Genomic DNA, 23317 nt, shown 5'->3' with positions numbered 1-23317 from the left:
AAAGCTGGCACTCGCCTGAAAAGTCCCTGTGATACCACTCATTAGTCTAGTGTTGTCACTGGGCACACCACTGCCAGTATGCCTCTCTCTCTGTTGCAGCATCAGGGGAAGCGGCAATAGTGGTCACTGTACTGACAGACCGTAGTGGCTCTGAGCACTATGGGACTCAACTGCTGAGGTCATTAGTCCCCTAGAACTTAGAACTAGTTAAACCTAACTAACCTAAGGACATCACAAACATCCATGCCCGAGGCAGGATTCGAACCTGCGACCTTAGCGGGCTTGCGGTTCCAGACTGCAGCGCCTTTAACCGCACGGCCACTTCGGCCGGCGACAGACCGTAGTGATCCGGACATTGCTGCAGTGTCCGTGTGGACACTTGTTTTGCCACAAACGAGCCTATTTCCTGGCTCAATATATGTGATGTGGCTGTACGATCTGGCACGGAAAAGCAAACTCTGTGTCCGTCCTCTCGGGTGCTACTTATATGTAACAATGTCTTGTGACTCCAAAGGAAGCATGCTTAAATTTATAGACGATTAGAAAGAGAAGTCATACGAAATGCCACTTCTAAAGATTATCCAAATAAAAATGTGATACATGATGACCTGAGCGTCAAGTGTTAGATAAAAAGTATCCGATCGTACTATTGTAAAGAATAAGATACTATAAACCTTGAAGTATGAAAACGGAGAAGAATAAGCCAGAAATTTATGAAATGTGTATATGAAAACTGTGGATGAATATTCGTACTATGGCAACTTAATACCACACAACTGTGGAGCCTGACACTGAACAAAAGAAATAACAGGGATATGTAGCTCCTCAAAAAAACTACTAGGAATGGAAATGGGCACTGATGATGCAAAAAATAAAAAATGGAAAACACAACCTCCAAATTTGTTGACACCAAGGATATTAATCTACAAACAATCTTTCATCATTGAAAGTGCAAACAACTTTTTTATAAAACAAAATACAAATGATACATTGACAATTTACCTTCAGATAATGACTGAGAACCTTCCTTGACTATTTCTCAGCTTCAGAAATAATCACTGAAATGCTTTGTTTAGAAATGCTGAGACACAATGCCTCCAAACTTTTTATTCTATTCTCAACATCAACTGAGTTCTTTCACGCCATACATATTACTCGGTTGACTTTCGTGCTTTGCTACTACAAGTTGCACCCTCTGGCACTAGAGGGCTCCAAATTGTATTGTGTAACATAGTGGTGGGTAACACAACAGCACTGAGGTGACAAATGTCACGGAATACCTCCTAATATTGTGCTGGACCTCCTTTTGCCCGGTGTAGTGCAGCAACTGGACACGGCACGGACTCAACAAGTTGCCGGAAGTCCCCTACAGAAATATTAAGCCACGCCACCTCTACAGTCACCCGTAATTGCGAAAGTGTTGTAGGTGCAGGATTTTGCGCACGAACTAATCTCTCGGATATGTCGCATAAATGTTCAGTGGGATTCATGTTGTTCGATACGGGTGGCCAAATCTCTCACTCGAACTGTCCAGAATGTTCTTCAAATGAATTGTGAACAATTGTGGCCTGCTGACAAGGCACACTGCAATCCACAAAAATTCCATCCCCAGACACCCGTAAACGGTCTCCGAGCAGCCGAACGTAACCATTTCGAGTCGACGAACGGTTCAGTTGGATCAGAGAACCAGTCCCTTCTACGTAAACACAACCCACACCATTACGGAGCCACTACCAGCTTGCACAGTGCCGTGTTGACAACTCGAGCCCACGGCTCCATAAGGTGTGCATCACACTTCAAACCCTACCAGAAGCTCTTACCCACCGAAATCGGGACTCGTCTGACCGGATCACAGTTTTCCGGTCATCTAGGATCCGACCGGTACGGTCGTGAGCCCAGGAGGGGCACTCACTGCAGTCGATGCTGCAGTCGAAGCTGTTAGCAAAAGCACTCGTGTCTGTTATCTGCCGTCACAGCTCATCAGTGCCAAATTTCACCACACTGTCCTAATAGGTACGTTCTCCATATGTAGCACATCGATTTCTGCGGTTATTATGTGCAGTTTTAGGCATCCGTTAGCACTGACAACTCTACCCAAATGCCACTGCTATCGATCCATAAGTGTAGTCCGTCAGCCACTGTCTGTGGTGAGAGGTAATGCCTGAAATTTGGTGTTCTCAGTACACTCTAGACACTGAATCTCTGAATGTCGAATTCCCTAACGATTTCCCAAACGTAAAGTCACATATATCTAGCCCCGACTGCCGTTCCACATTCAAAGTCTGGAGTTCGTTAATTCCCGTTGTGTGGCCATAACACCTGAGTGAAAATGACAGCTCCTCCAATGCACTACCCTTTTATACCCAGTGTACACGATACTACCGCCATCCGTATATGTGCGTACTGCTATTCCGTGCCTTTTGTTGCCTCAGTGTGATAAATGGTGTACTGTAATTGAGTTTCAAATTCGAATAGTTCATTCCCACAGGGACCACTCCTCTCCCTTATCTCGACAATGCCCGACCGCACACGAGCACTGTCACACCTGTAACGATCCGATGCCTCGGGTTCACTGTCGCCGGTCATCCTTCGTACGGTACCGATTTCGCACCGTCCAATTTTTATCTCTTTCCAAAAATTAAAGAACACCTCCGACGACTTTACTGGCAGTGACGAAGTTGTGCGAGCAGAGGGGTAAGGTCGTGGCCCCGTCGACAAAGTCGAACGTCCTGTCAAAAAACTGGTCTCTCGTCGGGCGAAATACGGTGGTCGCCAGGATGACAGTATTGAGAAATAAATATCTAGACCTCGAGAATAAAGATGTAGAATTTTAATAATGTTTGTTTTATTTAAAAAGCTTGAAGAGTTTTCCCGTAAAAAATTCGGTGGCATTACTTTTCGGCATGCCCTCGTAAATAGTCAAAACTGGTACGTATGTCACTGGTCACTAGCTAAAGAAATGTTATTGCCAGCCTTATTGCTGCAGTTTCCCAAGTAGAAAATGTAAAATCTCTCTGTGACCTCCTCCTGACATTTGCAGACAAAACATTGTAGTCACTTTGTAGCCCTATTTCTTGTACCTTTTTTCTTTAGAAACTGCTTAACCCACAGTTGCCTTTTTCATCACAATAAACATGCCACGAACTCCAAAGCAAAGAAGGGGATCCGTAGCACACTGCTTGCAAAATGGTGAAACATGTGGACACGAGAACAACCGTGCATACGTGTGTTCTTTCCACAAATTTTTATGCACATCCTTTTATTTCCATGCATCTGCTACTGTGCACAAGGAAAGAGGCATCGGGTGGACATACCTCTAAAAACTCAGTGACTCATAGCCCGACACATACCGTAATTATATGTCAATTGATCCTCAGGATTACTCTTAAATTAACCTCTTTTTGTAGGATGGCTGTTAGTATTTCAAAACAACCCAAGAAAATCATTGGGCCTTCAGTATGTCACTTTTTGGGTATGTGGAGGTATCACAAATTGCAAGGTAACTAATGGTCAACCAGGCACAGCCTTGCAAGTCTCAGCTAGCCTTACATAGTATGCTGCATGCACATGAAATGTTGCACCGTAACAAGCGTTTCACTTCAACACATATTAACTTCATTAATGCACTATTCACCTCGACCTCGAGGTTACACCGAACTTCCTTCTTCGAGAAAGTTACACCGATGACACCCAGTCTCTTTAACAAAAAAAAAAAAAAACAACTACTGTAATGTGCAACAGAAGCTGTTGAAATCACTAAATAGCATGAAGCACGTGGCACCTGTAGGGTAAGAAAAGCTATGGAGGCAGTGAACAATTGCTTGAAGTAAACAATCTTAATCTCGATAGTGGAAGAGAATTCAGCCAGCCAGAGGAGGAGAGATAATAGAGTACAATTCTAATGTCCAGACTGCATAGCCCAGTCCTGTTTTGGAGATGACTGGGGGATCACTGTCAAATGGGGCAGTCAGACGTCATTATATAGTGCACAGATGTGCAAACTGTGCGCTGACATTGTAGGAATGACCACGTGTTAGGTTCGCTGTAGGCTTAAATGCAAGTGTCTATACTTATGACAAGTACTTTAAGTTAAGTGTGTGTCTTTTTAAAACAATGAAAAACACCACGATGGCCAGATTATGAAATTCAAAGGTCAGACATAGCAGTGTCAATATTCCACAGGTCAGCACATGATGCCTATACGTGTACGGTATACGATGATTTCTTGAGACGTTTAATGTGCTTCAAAGCTCTGAACACAAGGAAAAATTTCAGTTTACATAGACATTACAATACATTCCATGCAAAAGATTATGGACACTTAGAAAGCACAGAGAAAGAAGCAGAGGTGCAAAAATTAAGGAAAGCACTGTTAAACAAAGTCACTGGTGTTAAGTACTCATCAAATGGGAACAGAGAAATAAACATCTGAATAATTTTTAACATCATCATTTCAGGACGAAAACTCAACAAATGCAGATGCAATTCAAGCAAATCGTCATATTATGTGATCTGACACTTTCTCGGCATATATACCGTGTCCGCGGTTCTCGGGTGTACTGCCAGATCCAATCATTGAAAGTTTGCAATATTTCAGTGGGCAATGTTCTGCTTTGATAGAGCTTATCTTCGGTTACCATGCCTCGCTCAGTTGGAAGCAAGTGTCCCTGTCAATTAAATTACCAGTCACACGAATTTTAATTGCTTCTTTGAGAACGCAGTCCCAAAATTTATTGGTGGTAGCTAGGGTTTTCGTTTGCCGGTAATTCATTTCACGTCCATTTTCAATGCAGTGGAAACATAAGTATAAATTTTCTAGAGTATACCTACTCTACAGCTATATCAGAGTTCATTTCGTGGTTGACAGTCTTCTCAAATAATGTTGCTCGACTGCTGACAGTGCATGGAATAAATAATATATAGTGCAAAAACCATAAGAGGTATGAAATGGGGAACTGAAGTATTTGCAAAACAAAGTCAGAAAAATGTATACAATGGCCCTAGTGTAAATTAAAAATATATCGTATCCAGTAGTATGATAATGGAAGAAGTAAGGGCAAATATTCACTCTATACAGGATGTAGGAGGAGGAATGGCCAATTTTCAGGGACACAACAGGAATGCTGATTTGAAGCAAAAAACTTCATATTGACAAAGGCCCTACTCTGTATGGTTTCCAAGACAGAACACATTTAATGTATATTTATTTTCCGGCTAGTGGCACTTGTGTATGTGTCTTACCAACCCAACCTGCATATTGCATGAAACAGTTCCAATTTTGCTTCTGAAGGTGTAGTTCAAGAACCTGTGCAGGAACTGCAACAAACTGTTGAAATGGTGTAGGTGTAGTTCTGCTATCAGCAAATGGCAAATTTTTGCATATATCAATATCCCATGAAAACATGTGAGACAAAAATTACATGCCAAAAACTTGTATCCATTTCTCATACAGCATATCCATAAGCTTCACACTGGCAACAATGTCACACGACTTGATGTACAGGGTGGCAGCCAGTCAAGGAATATTTAAGGGAATTGATTAAAAAAATTATTTCGTTGGCCCAGTGAAATCTTTACAGGTTTTCTCCCAGAGTAACTTACGCTGTGCCTATGTGACATAAGTTGCGTGTCTTGCAAAACTGGGGCAGTTCTGTCCAGTGAAAGCTGCTGACAAGAGACACCCTGAGCCCTCTGCTGAAACTGCTAGCGAATTCATGCCATTGCTTTTAGCCAATAGTGTGCATGGGATACATGTCACATGCGTGGACGCTGGAGTGTTCTGCAGTATGGAACACAGTTGTCTCTCTCTCTCTCTCTCTCTCTCTCTCTCTCTCTCTCTCTCTCTCTCTCTCTCGTAATCCAGACCTCAATCAGAACAGACGTCTCTTCGGAAGGCAGAGCCTCTGGTTCTGCTTTTCACAACTGGCCACCAATGCAAGTTAACATGAACTACTTCCCCTTCCGTTGCCCAATTCAATTAATTGTTCGACCTCCTAGACTGGCCTAAACCTGGTAACTTCCGACCCTAGGCGTGCCCCTTGTACACCGTACATTGAAATATATCATCTTTATTGTACCTAATTTCCTGTTTTGTCATTTAACGGCAAGCCCTGGATGCCCACTCGACCTCTTGCACACTGTCGTCACAACGCATATGTAACAACCTTCTCCCCCATTCGCTGTGCCCGAATACATTAACACTGGTGGCCTGAAGTGAGTTCATATACATTAACATTGAACTTTGTCACTGGTTAAATGACAATTGTCATTTGCTTCCATTAATACTATTCACTGATGAAAAAACATTTACAAGGAATTGAATCAACAACACACTTATAATCATCAATGGCCACAGGGTAATCCACACACTACAGGGGAGACCAATTTCCACATCCATTTTTCGATCAATGTCTGGTGTAGTGTGATCGGTAATACGTTGAAAAGTCCAGTCATTTTAAAAACTGCAAATGACATGACAGAATTACTTGCATTTTTTGGAAAATTTGTCGGTTGAACACCTTGAGGCCATTTCCCTGGCCATGCATATTGCAATATGCTGTCAGCATACTGAACCCCTTCCATATTTTACCGTATGTATGAGGGAACATCTCAACCACACTTACTGTAATCGCTGTATTGGTCATTGTAGTACAATTAACTGGCCACCAAGATCACCAGATCTTACACCATTAGATTTCTGTTTACAGAGTCAGACAAAGTCTGAGACATACGAACGAAAGGCAGATACACGAGATGAACTGCTTCGTCGCATCACGGATTCCACTTTCCTCACTAGGGAACATGCAGAGGCACTCAGACAAGCAACACAATAAATTCTCCCAAGAGTGCACAAATGCAGTGAAATTGATGGTGCAACAGTCACACATTTATTGTGAACTATACAACAACTGCCATGTGATGTGTACAATAACGTTTAGAGGTGAGGGTGTTAAAAATACGTATTTTTCAACAGATACTTATTTTTCAACAGATACTTTCTAAAACGCATGTTGTATATTTACTAACTCTTTTGTGTGTGGAAACATGACAATGTATTGAATAATTCAGAACATAAAAAGCAATGTACATTAAATGTGCTGTATCTCAGAAACCATTGGAAATGGGGCATATGTCTATACAAAGTTTTTTGCTTCAAATGATCATACCTGTTATATCCCAGAATACTGACCATTCCTCCTGGGACACACTGTATATACACTACTGGCTATTAAAATTGCTACACCACGAAGACGACGAGCTACAGGCACGAAATTTAACCGATATGCAAATGATTAGCTTTTCAGAGCATTCACACAAGGTTGGCGCCAGTGGCGACACCTACAACGTACTGACACGAGGAAAGTTTCCGACCGATTTCTCGTACACAAAAAGCAGTTGCCTGGTGAAACGTTGTTGTGATGCCTCATGTAAGGAGGAGAAATGCGTACCATCAAGTTTCCGACTTTGATAAGGTCGGATTGTAGCCTATTGCAATTGCGGTTTATCGTATCGCGAAATTGCTGCTCGCATTGGTTGAGATGCAACGACTGTTAGCAGAATATGGAATCGGTGGGTTCAGGAGGGTAATACGGAAAGCCGTGCTGAATCCCACTGGCCTCGTATCACTATCAGTCGAGATGACAGGCATCTTATCCGCATGGCTGTAACGGATCTTACAGCCACGTCTCAATCCCAAGTCAACAGATGGGGACATTTGCAAGACAAGAACCATCTGCACGAACAGTTCGACGATTTTTGCAGCAGCATGGACTATCAGATCGGAGACCAAGGCTGCGGTTACCCTCGACGCTGCATCACAGACAGGAGCACCTGCGATGGTGTAGTCAACGACGAAACTGGGTGCACGAATGGCAAAATGTCATTTTTTCGGATGAATCCACGTTCTGTTTACAGCATCATGATGGTCGCATCCGTGTTTGGTGACATCGCGGTGAACGCACATTGGAAGCGTGTATTCGTCATCTTCATACTGGCATATCACCTGGCGTGATGGTATGGGGTGCCATTGGTTACACGTCTCTGTCATCTCTTGTTCGCAACGACAGCACTTTGAACAGTGGACATTACATTTCAGATGTGTTACGACCTGTGGCTCTACCCTTCATTTGATCCCTGTGAAACCCAACATTTCAGCAGGATAATGCATGACCGTATGTTGCAGTTACTGTACGGGCCTTTCTGGATACAGAAAATGTTTGACTGCTGCCCTGGCCAGCACATTCTCCAGATCTCACACCAATTGAAAACATCTGGTCAATGGTGGCCGAGCAACTGGCTCTTCACAATACGCCAGTCACTACTCTTGATGAACTGTGGTATCGTCTTGAAGCTGCATGGGCAGCTGTACCTGTACACACCATCCAAGCTCTGTTTGACTCAATGCCCAGGTGTATCAAGGCCGTTATTACAGCCAGAGGTGGTTGTTCTGGGAACTGATTTCTCAGGATCTATGCACCCAAATTGCGTGAAAATGTAATCACATGTCAGTTCTAGTATAATATATTTGTCCAATGAATACCCGTTTATCATCTGCATTTCTTCTTGGTGTAGCAATTTTAATGGCCAGAATTGTATATTTTTATTTAAGTGCTTGTTATGGCAAATATATGTAGCAAACTGTGATTTCATTCAATGCATAAGCTGTTGTACTGCTTGCAATTCACTTATGAGTCACAGCAGAGGAGCATTATGAGACTTCTGCTAAAAGTTTTAAGACTTGCTCATTTGCTGTTGGTTCTTTCATTAGATTAGATTAGTACTTGTTCCATAGATCATGAATACGACACTTTGTAATGATGTGGAACGTGTCAGGTTAATAAAAGGTGTCTATACAAGATACTACATTACACAAAATATTACATGATACTTAATATTTTTAATTTTTGCGGGGCTTGTGGAAATTACCCACTTATTATATCCAAAAATTTATCTAATGAGTAGAAGGAGTTGCCATTAAGAAATTCTTTTAACTTCCTTTTAAATGCTGTATGGAAATCTGTCAGACTTTTGATGCTATTAGGTAAGTGACCAAAGACTTTTTTTGGCAGCATAATTTATCCCCTTCTGAGCCAAAGTTAGACTTAACCTTGAGTAGTGAAGATCATCCTTTCTCCTAGTGTTGTAGCCTTGTACACTGCTATTACTTTTTAATTCGTTCGGATTGTTAATAACAAATTTCATAAGTGAATATATATATTGTGAGGCTACAGTGAAGATCCCCAGCTCTTTAAATAAGTGTCTGCAGGATGATCTTGGATGCGCTCCAGCAATTATTCTGATTACACGCTTTTGTGCAATGAACAGTCTTTTACGCAATGATAAGTTACCCCAGAATATGATGCCATAGGAAAGCAGAGAATGAAAATAAACATGGTAAGCTAATTTACTCAAATGTATATCGCCAAAATTTGCAATGACCCTAATAGAATAAGTAGCTGAACTCAAACGTTTCAGCAGATCTTCAGTGTGTTTTTTCCAGTTCAACCCCTCATCAATGCCTACACCTAAAAATTTTGAATATTCTACCTTAGCTACCGATTTCTGATCGAAGTCTATATTTATCAATGGTGTCATTCCATTTACTGTGTGGAACTGTATATACTGTGTTTTGTCAAAGTTTAATGAGAGCCCATTTGCAGAGAACCACTTAATGATTTTCTGAAAAACATCGTTTACAATTTCATCAGTTAATTCTTGTCTGTTGGGTGTGATAGCTATAGTTGTATCATTGGCAGAAAGTACCAGCTTGCATCTTCGTGAATATACGAGGGCCGTTCAGAAAGTAACCTCCGGTTGATTTAAAAAAATACACCCGCATCTTTGAGCTCTTCGTCGTCATCAAACCGCTGTGACCCGAGCCATTTCTTCAAATGCATGAAGAGGTGATAATCACTTGGCGCCAGGTCTAGGCTGTAAGGTGGATGGTTGATAACGTCCCACTTGAAGGACTCAAGAAGGGCCGTTGTTCTGCGAGCAGAGTGAGGACGGGCGTTATCGTGCAAAAAAACGATACCGGAAGTCAGCATACCACGGCGTTTGTTCTGTATAGCCCATCGTAACTTTTTTATTGTTTCACAGTACACGTCTTGATTAATGGTCGTACCACGTTCCATGAATTCAACCAACAACACCCCTTTGGCATCCCAAAACACCGTTGCCATCAGTTTTCTGGCAGAAAAATCTTGCGAGGCTTTTCTTGGTTTGGTAGGCGAATTTGAATGTGCCCACATCTTTGATTGTTCTTTTGTCTCAGGGTTCACGTACTTAATCCAGGTTTCGTCACCGGTCACGATTCTGTTTAACAATGGTTCTCCTTCGTCCTCATAACGTGACAGAAAGTCTAATGCAGAGGCCATTCTTTGAGTTTTGTGGTGGTCGGTAAGAATTTTGGGCACCCATCGTGCACAGAACTTACGGTAACCCAATCTTGCTGTCACTATCTCGTACAAGAGAGTCTTAGAGATCTGTGGAAAACCAGTAGACAACTCCGACATTGAGAAACGTCGATTTTCACGAACTTTTGCATCAACTGTCTGAACGAGTTCGTCAGTCACCAATGATGGTCTACCACTCCTCTCTTCATCATGAACGTTTTCTTGTCCACTTTTAAATAAACGTACCCATTCACGGACAACTCCTTCACTCATAACTCTTGGTCCGTACACAGCACAAAGCTCACGATGAATAGCTGCTGCAGAATATCCTTTGGCTGTAAAAAACCTTATGACAGCACGCACTTCACATTTGGCGGGGTTTTCTATTGCAGCACACATTTCAAACTGCCACAAAAACTAAACTAGCGCAGGTACGACGTTCACTCGACCACGGCTTGATGCCGACTGACCTGTTGAGTGCGTGAACGCACAGATGGCGTTGCTACTCCCCCCACAACCCGCACTGTGACCAATCGGAGGTTACTTTCTGAACCGCCCTCGTAGAATGGCAAGTCATTAATATACACTCCTGGAAATGGAAAAAAGAACACATTGACACCGGTGTGTCAGACCCACCATACTTGCTCCGGACACTGCGAGAGGGCTGTACAAGCAATGATCACACGCACGGCACAGCGGACACACCAGCAACCACGGTGTTGGCCGTCAAATGGCGCTAGCTGCGCAGCATTTGTGCACCGCCGCCGTCAGTGTCAGCCAGTTTGCCGTGGCATACGGATCTCCATCGCAGTCTTTAACACTGGTAGCATGCCGCGACAGCGTGGACGTGAACCGTATGTGCAGTTGACGGACTTTGAGCGAGGGCGTATAGTGGGCATGCGGGAGGCCGGGTGGACGTACCGCCGAATTGCTCAACACGTGGGGCGTGAGGTCTCCACAGTACATCGATGTTGTCGCCAGTGGTCGGCGGAAGGTGCACGTGCCCGTCGACCTGGGACCGGACCGCAGCGACGCAAGGATGCACGCCAGGACCGTAGGATCCTACGCAGTGCCGTAGCGGACCGCACCGCCACTTCCCAGCAAATTAGGGACACTGTTGCTCCTGGGGTATCGGCGAGGACCATTCGCAACCGTCTCCATGAAGGTGGGCTACGGTCCCGCACACCATTAGGCCATCTTCCGCTCACGCCCCAACATCGTGCAGCCCGCCTCCAGTGGTGTCGCGACAGGCGTGAATGGAGGGACGAATGGAGACGTGTCGTCTTCAGCGATGAGAGTCGCTTCTGCCTTGGTGCCAATGATGGTCGTATGCGTGTTTGGCGCCGTGCAGGTGAGCGCCACAATCAGGACTGCATACGACCGAGGCACACAGGGCCAACACCCGGCATCATGGTGTGGGGAGCGATCTCCTACACTGGCCGTACACCACTGGTGATCGTCGAGGGGACACTGAATAGTGCACGGTACATCCAAACCGTCATCGAACCCATCGTTCTACCATTCCTAGACCGGCAAGGGAACTTGCTGTTCCAACAGGACAATGCACGTCCGCATGTATCCCGTGCCACCCAACGTGCTCTAGAAGGTGTAAGTCAACTACCCTGGCCAGCAAGATCTCCGGATCTGTCCCCCATTGAGCATGTTTGGGACTGGATGAAGCGTCGTCTCACGCGGTCTGCACGTCCAGCACGAACGCTGGTCCAACTGAGGCGCCAGGTGGAAATGGCATGGCAAGCCGTTCCACAGGACTACATCCAGCATCTCTACGATCGTCTCCATGGGAGAATAGCAGCCTGCATTGCTGCGAAAGGTGGATATACACTGTACTAGTGCCGACATTGTGCATGCTTTGTTGCCTGTGTCTATGTGCCTGTGGTTCTGTCAGTGTGATCATGTGATGTATCTGACCCCAGGAATGTGTCAATAGAGTTTCCCCTTCCTGGGACAATGAATTCACGGTGTTCTTATTTCAATTTCCAGGAGTGTATATTAAGAACAGCAGAGGACCCAAGACCGAACCTTGCGGCACCCCATTGTTGATTGTTCCCCAGTTTGAGAAATCACCATTTCCATGCAAGGCAGCCAACAGTGGCACTCGCTGTAGCAATTCATGCAAGTTTCAGCTTACTTAGTCTACTGAATGACCCTCCACTTGCTACACATTGTATGTCAGCTGGACAGTGGCAGCAAACTGAATTGAAACAGAAGCACATCCAAGTGATGAATTTTTTATATAGCTTTAAAGCAGGCATGATTGCAAACCAGTGTTTAAAATGCATGAAGTAAGATTTTGAGGACTTTACACTTCCAAAGTAACACTGTGCTGCTTGTTTAATGAAGCAGATGCAAAGAAAAGCTGTATTGAAGATGAAAGTCAGTCGGAAGGCCTAATGACAGTCAATACTGCAGAAAATGATCTTCAAGTCCAGACAATGATGGAAGAGTATACCCACTGTATCTGTCATCAAATTAAATGCACTCTTGGGATTATGTCAACAGTAGTTTATAAGAGGCTACATATGAATCACCATGTTTAAAGACCTGTAGTCGTTGGATACTGCACCTTTAACACCCCAACAGAAAAACTGGTAGTGTCAAAATCTTTCAGAAAATGTTACAAAAATTCAATTACATGATGTCAAAAATCAGTATTTAGTATTGTAACATGATGGAATATGGCTGTATTATTCAAAAATAGAAAGAACACACAGTGCAGCGGAAATAATGGTGTTACAATTCTTTGTGGAAAGTGATCACACCACTGCCACTGTTGTAGGTGAAGGCAAGACAATAACTTCAAACTGTTATTCAAGATATGTAAACTGAAGGGGACCACTGCTGTCAGCTGCAGCGGGACACTATGCAGAATCAGCAGTGATGAGCGAAAATGTGTACCGGATCAGGATTCGAACTCAGGATCTCCTGCGTACTAGTCAGGTGAGTTAACCACTGCACAATGTGGGACACAGCATTACTGCAACTGCACGGACTATCATGGCTAATCCACATTCCCACCGAGCACCACCTATTCGCAGTCCTTGTCCATTGTACTCAAGTTCACAACTTTGAGATTCCCACAGGAAGTGGAACATGTTTGTGCACCTGCACCAAAGATGGTGGATCCATTGCCCAGATAGGCATAACAGTTATATGAATGCACGATGTCCGTTCTTTCGGACATGCCCGTAAGAACAGATACCACACAGAATCTGCAGCCGTGAAACATTATATATAAATTGAAGGGGATCACTGCAGTCAGCGACGATGAGCAAAAATGTGTACCAGGGCGTGATTCAAACCCGAAATCTTGACGAGCGAAAATGTGTACTGGGATTTGAATCTGGGTTCGAATACCAGTTCAGTACACATTTTCGCTCACCACCACTGATTCCGCGTAATGTCCCACTGCAGCGGACAGCAGCGGTCTCCTTCAATTTACATATAATGTTTCACAGCTGCAGATTTTGGACAGTGTCTGTTCTTTCGGACGTGTCCAAAAGAACAGACACCAGGCATTCATATAATTGGTATTCAAGAACTTGCCTGCCACAAGAAAGTTTCAGTACATTAACGTGAAGAATCAAAAATCAGCTACAATACAGGATTCGCACCATTATGACCCTGGAGTGAAAGCATATACACCTTATAGACCTGTTCTAGCTCTGTCTTATTTCTTACTATTCCCCAAAGTGAAAGAAATTATTTGCAGTCATCAATCTGTGTCTCCAGAAGCAGCAGTACCTGCATATCAGCCATATAACAATACCTAAAGAAACTTCCAATAGAAGCTTTCCGTGAAGTCTTCACCAACTGGTTTGCATAGATGCTGTGGTGAATAGAGTCTAAGAAAGACTACTTTGAAAGGATGTAAAGGTATGACTATCTGAAAATGGTAATTGAACACAGTCTCAAAACTTTCAGTGTGTCTCTTTTACAATTCATTCATATAATGGGCAATCAAAAAGTTTCCTTTTTAGAGCACTGCTGCAGCATATACGCAATGTACCGCGACTCTGATGCAGGTATATAATCATATAAGCACCAACATGTAGGCAAAGGATTCAAGTAACATTCGTGTCTTTCTGATGTGTGGATCATAAATGCAGAAACAAGAATTATGGGGATGTTATTACCAAATGTGTCCAAACAGGGCCAACATGCTGTTATGCTATTCTTGGCTGCTGACTGACAAACACCAGTAGACATCCATCAGAGAATGAAGAATGTGTATGGGGCAGTATGTCTGTCGAAAACCATCATTGTGGAATGGTGTGGCATATTCTGTACTGGTCATGACAACGCACTTCCCCATATCACAAATTTCATAATGCAGAAGTTACACCAACTGAAGTTGGAGACACATAAGCATCCACCCTATAGTCCTGATCTCTCCTCATGTGATTATCATGCCTTTGATCTCTTAACATGGGCCCTGAAGGTTTGATGATTCCTCTTGGACAAGGGTGTGCAGCAGGCAGTTACAGACATCTGTATGCAGCTGGACACTGTGTTTTACCAAATGAGTATCTTCAACCTGACGTGTCGGTAGAGTGATTGCCTCAATGCTCATGGCGATTTTGCGTGGCTGGCATACTGATTCTGGACTGTATAGCCTTCGAACGGAAACTTTTTGACTGCCCCTCATATAATCTGTCATTCCAGCCTCAACTGTAGTGTGATTAACGTAAGCCCCAAGAGACTGTAAATATTTCTTTTCTGCACTATTTAATTCATTTCCTCCATGTTGCTACTGTATCTATTTACTTTCCATGAAGTACAGAAATACTTATTATGAGGGGGTCGCCATTCCTCAAGGAATTTTAATACACTGCCAGCTTCCCCTGGGGAGGAACCCATGTGCCCCCCCTATCTGTTGCTAGCATTCATCGCTTGGTCAAATATGACATTGGTTTTCAAAGTGTGTGAACATTGTGTAACTGAGGTCGAATGTGGGGAGCAGTACAGTATTCACATTGGGTGAATTTTGAAAACTGCCTAAAAATCACATCCAGGATGGTCAACATACTGGTCCCTTCATTAACCCATTGCCATCTGTAATGCAGACGCAAGTCGTCTCTGTATGCATTTACTTAAATCACAGCAGCCAGGGTTGTGAAAGTGCCACAAATAATTGCACAAGTCTCTTTGTGGAAACAATATGGCCACTGACCAACAATTAGGGAATACATTAAAACACAAACTGTACTTTCATTCAAATATTTTTACACAGGCATTACAATACAAAACTTTTCACTGTGTGATTTTTTGAAACTCTTCAGTGTGGATTGTTTCCATCATCAATTCACTCAAATTGTTAACAAATGAGTCACTGTCACCATCGAAATCATTGTCACAAAAATCATTGTCACTCTCATCTTCAATTGGACATTCCCCCAAAAGCTCTACATTCTCTTCCTCATGAGTGACTGTGCATGAAGCATTTGCCATTTTGGGCCAACTAACTTGAACATAATAGTTACAACCTTTCTCTAAACACAACTCCTACAGTTCGACAGGGAGGTTTAACAGGGTTCCCTAGATGGTAGCAAGATGCAGCATTGATGCCTAGTACAGTCAGATTTGAGAATGGAGCATGTAAGAGCTATGAAAATTTGTGTCAAACAAGGCTTGACATCAGAGTGGAAAACAAAATTCGCAATGTCGAGCGACATTCGCCATTGGAGTGGAAAGAGTTAACCTGCAAGGCAGATTGTCCCTCTCTCCTATAAGCGAGAACTTAAATGCTCTTGGCTATTCAGGTGGGTAGACCAGTACGTTACAGGAGGTAATCAGTGCGTAGAGCAGGCTTGCTCAATCTGGGCATTCTGGCTAGTGGGCGTCCGCTTAGTACACGGGCGGCGGGTGGACATAGTAGCTGCGTGTTGTTGTCAGTCTTTGCTGCGTAAACAAACCTATTGGCTCACTGCAGTGACACCTGGTGCTATGAATATGGATTTAGCTGAGAAGAGACCAAGTTCTAGTGCAAACTGCATGTAACAAGAATCCCAATTGGAACTGTAGTGACTTTTTGTGCATACCGTAGGATGTGCTACATGTTTAGTGTGTCGACATTATGTTGCACCAAAAAAATATAATGTTGCAACACTACAATTTCAAACACTGTAACGTATATAACAGTGTTTAGGGAGATGAGCATCTGCAACTAATTGCGAAGTTAAAAGAATCCTTTGGCAATGATGTAAGCTTGGTTATCTCAATTAATCTTACATCAACAATTAATACTATTCATGTTACATTACAATTGGATTTACCTGAAACTTATTTCTAGCAATTTGAAGCTACAAATGAGGGTGCAGTGAGGGCAAGGATTAGAATTGCCCATTTAATTGCTCGACCATTCTCCACTGGGTCGATTATGAAAGAATGCCTCAACATTGCTAGTGAATCTGGTGTCCTGTAAGTACAGCACAATTTCATGCAATTTGTCTGTCTCGACACACAACTGCACGCCGTATGGAAGATCTTAGTGCAGATGCTGAATGACAGTTCACAATGGGAAGGCAACAATTTTTTGCATGTTCCCTGTGCCTTGAAAGTACCGACATTACAGATACAGCACAATTGGCTATATTCTTCCGAGGCATGGGTACAGATTTAAATATCACAGAAGAGCTTCTTGATTTAGCCCCCATGAGAGACACATGTATCGGCAAAGATATATTTAGTGCTTTTCAACATCTGTTATGAAACAATCTGCCCTGGAATACGCTCATTTCCGTCACCACTGATGGCATCCCTAACATGGCTGGCTGTAACATGCGTGAAATGTCTAAAAACTAAGCTGAGCCCAGGACAGCAATTTCACTTAGTGTATTATGTAACTCATCAAGAGGCACTTTGTGCAAAGAATTTGCAATTTGGCAGAGTTACGAATGTCATAGTTAGGACTGTGAATTTCACACAGTCTGCACGATTGAATCACAGACAGTTATTAGAGTTCACAGATTCACTGGAATCTGATTTCTGTGATATACCCTATTTTTGTCATGTACAATGGCCGATTAGGGGTAAAACCCTTGAAAGTTTCCTCCTTTTGCTTGAACAGGTACATCTTTTTTGGTTATGAAAGGAAGGTCGGTTCCTGAGCTTTCTGACCCCCTATGGGTTGTTAACCTGGTATTTTTTATCAACATAATGAGTAATTTGAATAGTCTCAATGCTTTGTTGCAGGGAAAAGTCAGTTAATTCTATCTCTATTTTCTAAAATTCACGCAATGCGAATAAAATTGGAGGTATGGAGACGTCAGTTCCAGGACTGTAATTTCATGAATTTTCCGAATGTGACACAGTTTGCAGCTAACATTAATAATGACCTTTTTGCATCATTTGTTTAGTTCTGTCAATAATTTGTATGCAGCTTTCACAAAACAATTCAATGGTCTGAGGTCACTTGAGCCAGATTTTTACATCTTCATGTCCCCATGCTGGATGAGTGACAGAACTGTGTCCACAGAGATGCAATTAGAATTGATAGATCTGCAATGGGATTGCTTCTTTAAAGAGAAGTTTAGAATGGCGAATGACATAATTCAGTTCTATTCCTGCCTTCCAGGGAATAGATTTCCTCAATTACATTCAAAAGCAGCAGCTACAATGTGCATGTTTGGTTCTACTTATTTATATGAACAACTTTTTTCAGCCTCAAAGCTTTACAAATCGAAACATAGATCACAAACGACAGATAGTCACCTGAAGACCATTATTTGATTGCACCCAACAGGTCACATTTGTCTGGACACTCCCTTGCTTGCAGCAAAACATGGGAAACATGGATCATAATACATATAAATGTAATATAGCAATGTCTGCATTTTTGTATGTGATGTAATTATATACTGTAAGTAATAAAATAGTATTATGGTACATTTAACCTGGTGCCAATGAATCCTTACCACGGTAGGGTTGTATTTTATGTGCAGAATGTACTTAACCTAATGTAACCTAGAGTGGCACACATACACGCCTGAGAAAGCATAGACCTGTACCACATAATGTGCCGTGTTCCACCATGCACTAGCGGCGGCCAGCAGCTCTACTGTTTTGTCTCGCTACACTGTGACGAATGCCTGCTGATGAGTTGCCCACAGTTACATCACATCTGCTGGGTCACGCCGGGCTAGGGCAGACAGGCGTCTGGCTCACCACCTCCGGTCTAGAGCATGAACTACAATACTGTCAGATCTGCATACAGCCAAAACTGACTGAAGTCCCTGAGGTACTAATTACTCAACACCATCTAATAGCCATGTGATGCAGTGAATGAACTAAGAATCATCCTCAAACTTTTCAATTTTTACATGTAGAATATATAGAATAACAACAAGTCGAAGAATTGCTCTGCGGGTCTTCAGATTGTGAAAGAAATTAAAGCACTGTCTTAATGGTTCTTCAGAAAACAATGCAACAAATACTATAACATAGTTCAGTCACACAAACACAGAACTCATCAGTATCTCACATCCCATGAAGAAAGTAGAGTTGCTGAAATTCAGACAGAAATATTCTGACTCATTTGTGCCACAGCCAGGACTTGGCCCCCACGCTGTACTGTTTGTTCATACTCCTCAAACTACAAATACAGGAGGAAAATGAAAACAAAAGTACACATTTATAGTAAAATATTTGCAATTATCCATAGGTGGAGTAATTTTCACCTAAAACCTGTCTCTGAAAACAGAAAAAAGAATTTATAATATAAATCTAAATAGTAGTTTTGGTTGGTGCATACATTCACAGCAGTTTTCAGTTTTCTTCATTACAATATTACTAGGGATTATTCACTTTGTCACTATTACTTATTATTTAAAATTTTGTTTCCGTGTGGGTCCATAACCTCTAAATATTTTATAAATGAAAATATAGCCCATTGTAGGCTGTATTAATGTTCTTTATTTAATTTGTGCAATTTGCTAATTTTGACTTTGTGTCACTTTCAATCACATGTATGACATCAACTTATGTAATCACATTTTACATTATGAAAATGAATCTGATACTTACACAACGTAAAATGTGACGTACATAAGCTGATGTCACCCATGTGCTTGAAAATGACACCAAGTCAAAATTAACTATTCACATTAATTAAACAAAGAACATTCATACAGCCTACTATGGACCATGTTGGCATTTATAAAATAGTTATTATCTAAAGAGTTATGCATGTAAATACACTTCACATTTTTCACATTTGAATAAAGTTTGAGCTACCTGTAAGCCAAAGAAAATGGATTGTCAAGTAAAACATCATGAAAACTTCTACTATATTCTTCAAGTTGAGTTTAGTAAATGAAAAAAGATCCAGTGTTGGTTTAAAAATTATGTGCCATCTACAAGGATAATGCCACCAAATCAAGAAAATAGTTCTAACAATTCAATTAGGGCCACTTTAACATCATCTATATGTAATATTTAAGACTTATGCATTTTTGTTAAGCTGTCCTGAACATTTCAGTTCATGATGATCCACATTCATCAACTTAAGAACAGACACATGTGATTAATTTTGGACAGTCACCCATTGTATGGTATTTGTATTAAATGAGTGGTTACAGATGTTGTAACCCATAAAAATTGTACAATTTTAACCAATTTTCCCAACACTGTCACTGGCTATTGTTAATTGTGCCTATATACTGACATGAAAATGAAAAAGGACTGTGAGGTACTAACTAAAATGCAACACTCCATATGAAAGTTTCTCTCCACAAACAGGAAATAGTGATAATCTCGGCAGGTAAATCAGACCTTATTTGTTATCAAATACTTTCCATGCAATATAACCATTACTGTTACCATTTATCATCAATAATTAACATGCCTTGCAGCCACAACTGATTAAAAATTGCTAAGGAGATTGTATAAAGTATTTCTGTAACATTACAATATATGACGACACATGTTGAAATGATAACACCACTATTCAAGAACTTGATAGGGAGGTGTATCTACATTCCTCACATTTTCCATTCCTCGTCCAACACTCTTTTAGGTAACTGTCTTCAAAAAAGCTTCTCAAACTTCTTTACATAGCTTTTTGCATTGCAAATCAGCATATTCTCTCAGAGGTGGAAAAAAAAAAAACCCACAGCATTGAGAAGAAGTCATAGTGAGAGGAGGATAATACACTGTTGATTAACTTTCAAGTGTCACCTTTAGTAAATACATTTATAGCATCCAAATAATGCAGTGACATTTTGCATCAACATAGTAAATGGTTTAAGAATTTGCTAACATAGAACCATATATCAGTCAATCTATCGATGCTAGCTGGGATCCAGTTTGTACTTTTACACATTTGGATTATCTATTGGTCTAATGTATTTTCTATTTTTATTTGCTTTTAATTTTCCTATGACAATAATTATCCATTTAATTAGAACACTTGCAGCAAATGCCATAAAGTGATACCATATTTGCATCACAACACACTGTTATTGCAGTTACATAATACGTACAACTTCTAAACCCCAGTAGAAACATTGTCACATAAATAAGAAAATCAAATTTGAATTTTCTGTATACATACTTCACAAAATTTTGTCTCATCGTGAAGAGGAGAGTGTGCATAATTTGTTTCAATTATTATGCTGATTGAGTTATTCTCCTCCAATGAAACATCAAGTTGTCTATCATCAAATGCAAAATTTGCTCCAACTCCAGGAAAACCAATCCAGTTTGTTAAATCAATTCTTTGCTGAAACCATGCAATTTTGCATCACACACATAATTTGCATGAATTAACACAATACATACAATAATTGTTATCTGCAGATGAAATATATGTAATGTCAGTTCTTAACGGTACATGCTGTAAACTGTGGTTTACATTACATGAGAAATATATACAATATATGAGAAACAATTTGTACAACTTCTTATTGCTCCATACACATAGAGCAAAATTAATTTCTCAAAGTAATTCACCTAAGTTCATATACAGATATGGGACTCCACAGCTGTTTATATGGTTAGGATGAACTACAAGGTATGGAATATCCTAGTAGAAAACACAAAAATACAAAGTAGTTGACTTTTTTTAAAAAAAGTGACCACCATTACCCTTTTAAGAAATGGGAACTTTCTCTATGCTTCCACTAGACACTAGGTTTACATTTCCATACTTCCAATGAATAATGACAAAAAGGAATCTTTTACATATCATAATTGGCATGACACAAAACCAAACATGGACTGTTTGTAAAACTAGTTATTGGATTAAACTACTCAAATCCAAGCAGCACAGAAAAAAAAATTCAACCAGATATTAGTAACACATCACTCGATCCAAACAGAAAGACATTTCCATCTCATAAAGTACTAACTTCAGTGATAGTATTAACTTCAGTGAATACTTTACAAACATTTCCATCACTAAACACATTCATTTCCAACAATACACAACAAAATAACAATGAAAGCATCTACAAAGGAGAATCACACACACTAACAACCAACAGAACAACACTCCTTGTTCTTAATTTTGAATGCACAAAAGATCATCATGAATGCTCTAAATCATTCTACAATCTGTACTGGCTGGAGAGCACAGAGAGAATAAGAGCAAATAATAAATTTTTGACTTGGTCATATTTCATCCAACATATGCTCTTTGGATAGTATATGGAAGTGTCATCCATGCTATACCCTATAGATTTCAGGAATACCAAACTCTGAAATGAGCTTCAAAAAAATCACTGCAGTGCAAAATGTATAAATATGTCCCTCCCTTTCTCTATTATACCCCCCACCCATGTGAAGCCAACAAACTTAAAAATATGATGCAAACAATTAATACCTATGCAGAATCCTGTACGTTTCCTTCGGTAAGGCTGTTTCCTCGAAAAAATCAGTATGATACAGGACCACTGTTAGTCCCGAAAGGATTGTTGTATGGGCAGTGTGTCATCATACTCCCCATTATGAAATCACTGGAGTAAAAGATATAATAATAATAATAAAGGAGAATTGTTGTTCCAACAATAAATTACAGGGCAAGCTGTGGACTAGTTCGGAAACACGCAAGGTTCATCAACAGACATACAAATTGTTTAAGAGCAAAGGAAAGTCACTGACAGAACACCTTCTCGATGTCAAAGACTACTACTACAACATGCTGTTTGTGTTAGAAGGCTACTCGATTTCCTCGTACCGTTGGTTCGAGGGATACGTTATCTAGTGTGGAATGGTATCTTCTAAACTCACACCTGGAGTGTCTAAAAAGCCTTTTGGGGTTCATTTGCTGACAAGAGGACGATTAACAATTCCTTAAACAATGATTTCCGTGTTGAGATCGAGCAATGCTCAGCTAATATGGAAAGTGTTGTCCTCTTTCGGTTTTATAAGACCGTCAGAATTTCTTTGCTCTCTAATTCAGGATAATGCCCAGTTTAAATTATACTGTAAATTGCAAGGGCCCCAAGTTCTCACTTCAGAGATGATTATGGATGTCGCAATTAATCTTATGTGGGTCAGGTGAAGTACCGAGAGTCACTGACAAAGATAATTTCCCGCATTTTACTGGCGCATCACCTCTGTAGATAGTATTAGTATAGACAACACAGAAGGATGTCAGTAACCTCATACTTCGTGCAATAATAGTTTTTCCCCCCTACACACGGAAAGGGCTTGTGTTTGTCCCCACTAAGCAACGGACACATTAATTTTCAATACTATCGTCATATACACTGTGCAATAAAATTAGTAGAAAACAACAGATCGCAGTGCGACGAGCAACGAGATGACATTCTTGACAACCTTTGACGCTATCCGGACGTTTCAGTCCTTCTCTAAGGAAATTGCAGGCCAGCAACCCCACTAAATGTGGTCACACATTGCATTGTATGCAGTGAAAGGCAATTTTTGCTTTAGTGTACAAGGTC

General features: G+C 41.2%; 1 protein-coding gene across 4 annotated transcripts in view; it reads right to left on the bottom strand.

Moving 5' to 3' along the window:
- The window catches only part of LOC126249056 (biotin--protein ligase), a 399528-nt gene that overhangs the window by 320158 nt on the left and 56053 nt on the right, over nucleotides 1-23317 (bottom strand). For 3 of the 4 annotated variants that reach the window (XM_049950694.1, XM_049950692.1, XM_049950691.1), the window contains exon 4: nucleotides 20965-21132. The exons of the other annotated variant lie outside the window; for it this stretch is intronic. In XM_049950694.1, the coding sequence (XP_049806651.1) occupies nucleotides 20965-21132 (168 nt within the window). The remainder of the gene's footprint in view (nucleotides 1-20964; nucleotides 21133-23317) is intronic. 4 annotated transcript variants of the gene reach the window in all.

Source organism: Schistocerca nitens, chromosome 3 (assembly GCF_023898315.1).
Source record: "Schistocerca nitens isolate TAMUIC-IGC-003100 chromosome 3, iqSchNite1.1, whole genome shotgun sequence".
Taxonomy (NCBI): Eukaryota; Metazoa; Arthropoda; class Insecta; order Orthoptera; family Acrididae; genus Schistocerca; species Schistocerca nitens.
The sequence above is the reverse complement of the archived record's forward strand: the minus strand, read 5'-3'. Positions and strand labels throughout refer to the sequence as shown.